Consider the following 6,000-nt stretch of genomic DNA (forward strand, 5'->3'; position numbering starts at 1 on the left):
GTCACGGTCTCACTGCCTGTACCCTGTTCTGCGATGGTCACGGTCTCACTGTCTGTACCCTGTTCTGTGATGGTAATTCGCTGAGGCACCACCAGAGGGGGCTGAACTTTTAGTACTGAATTCATGGAGAGATCATTTTAAATGATTGTATCCACATGATAACAGGTAAAGTTGTCAAATGGCATCCTGTTCATTGTCAAAACACTACCAAAAAATGTCTCTGGTTTCTGCCCTCCTCTCCTGAAGGTGCTGCCTCATGAGGCAGCAATTCCTTACTTGTAAGTCGAGATGATGAGGGTTCATGGGCTATTACACTACAAAGGCATCACTGCGGGGCACAGTTCTGTCATCACCTGATTTCCTCACGTGTGTTGCGAATTGATCAGGTGATGGGGCAGGTTCCACAATTGATTCAGTGATTGAAAAGCAAGGTAATAAAGTGCTGGTTTTCAATGGCTGAGTTTAAACTGTGAATGATTTCATATCTGGAGGCTGAGGTAAGGTGGAGCATTAAAACCAGCACTGAGCAGATGGACCGAATGGCCTATTTCTTTGCTGTAAACTCAATGTACTGGGTAAGAGTTTCTGCTTTTGCCGCATCACCAGTTCACATGCAATTAGTGACAGTTTTTGGAAGTGGTGTTTTTTTTTGCTCAAATTTCTGCTCAAACTCATTTGCATATTATGAACGTAAAATCTGCCCTGAACCATCACAATTGGACATTGAATGTAATTTAAACATTTTTTCTTTGTAATATTCCTTGATGTATTTGCATGGTAAGTGGTGCAGTTTTATTACTAAAGCTGAAAATGGGTTTATCACAAAAATAAGTATTATTAATCAGTGTCTGGTCCACTACCTGTGAATAACTCAATTAATTATTCATGAAATAACTTTTTAAAAACTGTTCAGAACCATTTACTAGTTTCACTGGTGTACAGTAGTCAGTTTCTTAGTAAATCCTTTTTCTTTTGATATCTAAAGCTTTTAAAGAGTGTCTTCGTGCCCCTCTGCCTTAAAATAAAGCTTAATTGTAAAAGCCGCCTCAACTTTGCTCTTGAAATTCTGCCATATTTTGCATTGGGTTTTGGGCAGATTGTGCTGAACACAAAAAAACAGCGTAACCTCCTGGAAACTCCTGGCCCCTGTCCACAGGGTGTCCTAGTTACTACACCCCACACCTGTCCATTTTTAAACAGGTCTAAAGGGAGAAGCCTAACACTGGAATGTGATGTGCAGCTCTCCTCCCCAACCCTGTTTAAAGTCCCAATGTGGCATAGAGCAGAGATGCAGGATATTATTCAGTGGAAATCACTCATTCCTGGCTTTTTGGTGGAGCTATCCACTTCGTCCCACTCTCCTCCTCTTTCCCTATAGACCAACAAATGTCCACTGTCCTTTCAGTCAGTCCATTCCTGATCATCATAACTCGTGTGTTTAAAATAAAAAAATCTCCTCTGCTCCCCTCTAGTTCCACTTACCTTAATTCTGTGTCCTTTGATTACCAACACTCCTGTCAGTAGAAACAGTATTCCCTATTCATCCTAATCCCTCATAATTTTGAAGACCTCTTAAATCTCCTCATAACCTTCTCTGTTATAAGGAGAACAATCCCAGCTTTATAACTGAAGTCCCTCATTTCTGATAACATTTAGGTAAATCTCCACTGAACCCTCTCCAAGGCCTTAAGAACATAAGAAATAGGATCAGGAGTAGGTTTTATGGCCTCTCGACCCTGCTTCACCACTCAATAAGATGACTGAATTTCACCCTCATATCCTCAGACCTCTTGATTTCCTTAGTTCCCAAAAATATATTGATCTCTTGAACGTATTCAATGACAGAGCATCCACAGCTCTCTGGGTTAGAGAATTCCAAAGATTCACAACTCTGAGTGCAGAAATTTCTCCTCATCTCCATCCTAATTGGCCCCTAGTTTTAAACTCTCCAGCCAGGGGAAACTGTCTCTCAGCATCTACCCTGTCAAGCCCAGTAAGAATTTTGTACATTTCAATGAGATCACCTCTCAATCCTCTAAACTGCAGAGAGTGTAGAACATTCCACTCCATCTGTCCTCGTAGGCCAACCCTCTCATCCCAGGAATCGGTGAACCTTTATGCATTCCCTCTAAGGCAGCTTTTCCCTTCCTTGGGTAAGGAGACCAGAACTATACACAATGCTCCAGGTGTGGCCTCACCAAGGCCCTATATAATTATAAATTATAAAGACTTTCTTACTCTTAGACTCCAATCCCCTTGCAGTAAAGGCCAACATATCATTTGCCTTGCTAATTGCTTCTTGTACCTCCATGTTAACTTTCTGGAATTCATCTACAAAAGTACGCAAATCCCTCTAATGCCAACATTTATTAGTCTCGCACCATGTTTTGTAAAAAAAAATTCTTCCTGAATGTGATGCTCAGAATTGGACACAATCCTCCAGCTGAGGCCTAACCAGTGATTTAGAAAGGTTTAGTGTAACTGCCTTGCTTTTATACTCTACCTCTATTTATAAAGCCCAGGGTCACGCTTTATTAACAGCTTATTGGGGATTGGTTATTGATTCCTTTGGAACGTTGCTGATGTTTGGGGTCAGTTATTGATCCTTTCTGTAACTGCTCTGTCCTTTTCCTCCTGTTTCCAGGATGCTCACCTTTACTATAACCAGACCCAGCTACAGATCCAGTTACTGGAATTTGCGGACAACTTTCTGCAGTCAGATGACGAGGTGAGTTTTGTGGATCAGTGATGGCAACATGCCGACTTGTCAGATATTTAACCAGCTTTGCTGAGCTTTCTAGGACTGTAGGAACAGGAGGAGCTGTTCAGCCCCTTGAGTCTGCTGCACCATTCAGTTAGATCATGGCTGATCAATATCTCATCTCCATCAACCCGCCTTTGTTCCATATCCCTTGATGTCCTTACCCAACAAAAATCGAATCTACTATCTTGACCCCCAGAATCCACAGCCTTTTGGGGGAGACAGTTCCAATTTCCACTACTTTTAGTGATGAAGAAATGCTTCCAGATTTCACCCAAATGTCTTTGCTCTAATTTTGAGATTATGTCCTGTTGTTTTTGATTCTCCCATCAGAGGAGATAGTTTCTCTGTAACCCCCTTACCTCTGTAACTTTTAAACATCTTGACCAGATCTTCTAAACTCAAGAAAATACAAGACAAACACTGTTAGAATTCTTCAATCATTTAATATTGTTTTGTTTTTCTGTCGGGACTATTAGAAGGTCAGTACTGAGGGTGCTGCACTGTCAGAGATGCTGTCTCTTGGATGGAATGTTAAACCGGGGCCCCGTCTTCCCCCTCAGGTGGATGTAAAAGATCCCAGGGCACTATTTTGAAGAAAAGCAGGGGATTTCTCCCGGTTGTCCTGGCCAGTAATTATCCTTCAACAAACATCACTAAAAACAGATTATATGCTCATTATCTCATTGATATTTGTGGGAGCTTGCTGTGCACAAATTAGCTGCTGTGTTTCCTACATTACAACAGTGACAACACTTCAAAAACTACTTCATTAGTGATAAAGCACTTTGGGGCATCTGATGTTGTGCAAGGTGCTACATAAATGCAAGTCTTTCTTATCTCTCATGTGTTTTGTCTGGAACTATATTCTACATTCTCTGAAGCCAGGCTTTGCATTGCTGCTAATGTAGAGGTAAATGGAAGAAAGAGTGAGCTCTCTCTGTTGTTCTGTTGCATTGAGTACAACAGTTGGAGATGAAGTTCAGCCTGTCTAACTCTCACTTTCCAATGTTGTTGACAGATGGAAGTGTCTGATGAGACGTTTTCGCACAGTGAGACGGAAGTAACTGATGAAGAGTTTGAGGGGGAAGGGGATTACGAGGAGACTATCCTTTCAGATTGGTGGCAGAAACCAAGACAAAAAGGAGATTTGGATGACGAGTCTAATTAGGGTTAAACTGGACAATGTGCCTGATACCTCAGTCATTGCTGTGTGTGGCTGCCAAGTTCAGTGTCGTAGCCAAAGAACATGAGTTGAGAGAGAAATTTGTGTCTTTTAATGTGTCTGCAATCTATTACACTGGGCATTGAGGGATAGGATGTGAGAGCGAGCACAAGTACTGGAGGTGCAATGAAGTTGAAAGAAATATTTTGAAACATCACTGGTGTAGTTGTTCCTTCTCCAGTCTAAATCCTTGCTTTCCCCCCAACTTCTGATCAGTAAAAGAAGGTTCAGCTCTCTTCAATAAGGAGCTTCAAGTAAAACAAACAGGTATCCCAAGAAGCCCTGCAAGTGTCATGTGTCCCAAGTTACATTGCCTAAATTTTGGAGCCATTATGACTCACCTACAACTAACCTGACTTTGCAAAGTTCTTCACTGTTTTTTAACTTTATTTATTCCTTTCCATGGAGGACATTCCATGTCACATACAGTCCACCATGAAAGATCCCAGCTTTTGTTAGCTGGATCTCTGCTCTGTCTCACTGTCTGCACTGAGGCCAGTGCAGGGATCTGGGCTCTGTGGTGACTGAGTATGGATGGGATTGATTTGCTTAGCTACGTGCGTACTTAGTTGGCTGGAGAATTTAATGGTGCGGCTCTCAGACGAACCTGAGGCCAGCTAAAGATCTGATGGGTCAGAAAGCTAGGGGATCTCTTCAATCTGACCTTGGGATGTTAAGGATCAATGACTGGGCTTCTGGTCTTCCATAGTCTCTCATGGGGTATGGTGGTGTAGCAGTAATGTTACTGTAACTCGAGGCCTGGACTAATTCCACCACAGCAGTTTGAGAATTTGAATTCAGTCTTAAAAACCTGTAATTAAAAAGCTGGAATCAATAATAGTGAGCACAAAGCTGGGATTGAATCCGAATTGTTCACCAATGTCCTTGCCCAGTCTAGGCCTATATGTGACTCCAATCCTACACTGTGGTTGCTTCTTTACTGCCCTCTAAAATGGTCCAGCAAGACTCTTGATTGCATCACCAACTACGAATGGGCAATAAATGCCAGCCTTGCCCATAGTATTCATATCCCAGGATTTTAATTAAAAGATCTCTCACTGGGTCACTGGATCTCTTCTGGGATTGATTCAAACTCAAACTGGCTTCCATTTAATAGCAGGGAGCTGGATGTTAATCAACCTTACTCTTCACCTATTTATGGTTTTAATGTATAGGGGAGTCAAAAGATAAAATAATACTTGTACAGTATTCATTCTGAATATGTTTCTACCAAGCAGCCTTGTACCTGGCCCGTTGCTGCAATATGCTCTGCTAGTGCTTGTATTCACAGAATCTTTCAGCACAGAAGGAGGCCATTTGGCCCTCCATGCCTGTGCTGGCTCTTTGAAAGAGCTATCCAATTAGTCCCACTCTCACTGCTCTTTCCCCACGGTCCTGTAAACTTTTTCCCCTTCAAGTATTTATCCAATTCCCTTTTGTATTTGTGCCTGTTATTCTCCACAGGGTGAGTTCCTTATCTTGTGCCTTCAGAGAGAATATTGACCAGATGTCAGAGAGTGAGGGAATGGACTGATATACAACAAAGTGACCTTTCACAAGATAACACACATGGTGAGTTTTAATTGCTGGGGCTGGTGATATTGGGACAATGACCTTTGACCTATCCCGACCTGAATGAATTCCCCAGACACACACACACTTTCTCTGAGACGTGAATGAGGGAGAGCTGTACAGGTCTTGTGGAAATCAGACAAGACTGGATAATTTTTGACTGACAATAAAACAGCCTTTTTTTTCCAATGCCAATGTTTTTATATTTAATAAATGAAAAATCTTGAAAGAAAATGGGGGAAAAGTATTTTTTTAATGGCGTATTGATTTTCCTCCTTCAGTATGAAAGGGGCAGCTTTGTGATGTGGGAGGCAAGTTGTGTGCAACGACAGATTCTCACATCCAGTCAGTCTTTCGATGTCAGTTAGCTGCGGAGTGTATATTAATTTAATAAAAGTCAGATTCTGTATTTTCAAATCCAGAGTTCATTCCAGTTTTTTTC

General features: G+C 41.7%; 1 protein-coding gene across 1 annotated transcript in view; it reads left to right on the plus strand.

The window, feature by feature from the left end:
- Positions 1–5,792, plus strand: part of LOC137348249 (endoplasmic reticulum protein SC65-like) — a 28,469-nt gene extending 22,677 nt beyond the window's left edge. Inside the window, exons 6-7 of the mRNA XM_068013659.1 lie at positions 2,645–2,728; positions 3,783–5,792. Of these exons, the coding sequence (XP_067869760.1) occupies positions 2,645–2,728; positions 3,783–3,932 (234 nt within the window). The 3' untranslated portion in view covers positions 3,933–5,792. The remainder of the gene's footprint in view (positions 1–2,644; positions 2,729–3,782) is intronic.
- The last annotated feature ends 208 nt before the right edge of the window (positions 5,793–6,000 follow it).

The sequence above is a fragment of the Heterodontus francisci genome, chromosome 33 (genome assembly GCF_036365525.1).
Source record: "Heterodontus francisci isolate sHetFra1 chromosome 33, sHetFra1.hap1, whole genome shotgun sequence".
NCBI lineage: Eukaryota > Metazoa > Chordata > Chondrichthyes > Heterodontiformes > Heterodontidae > Heterodontus > Heterodontus francisci.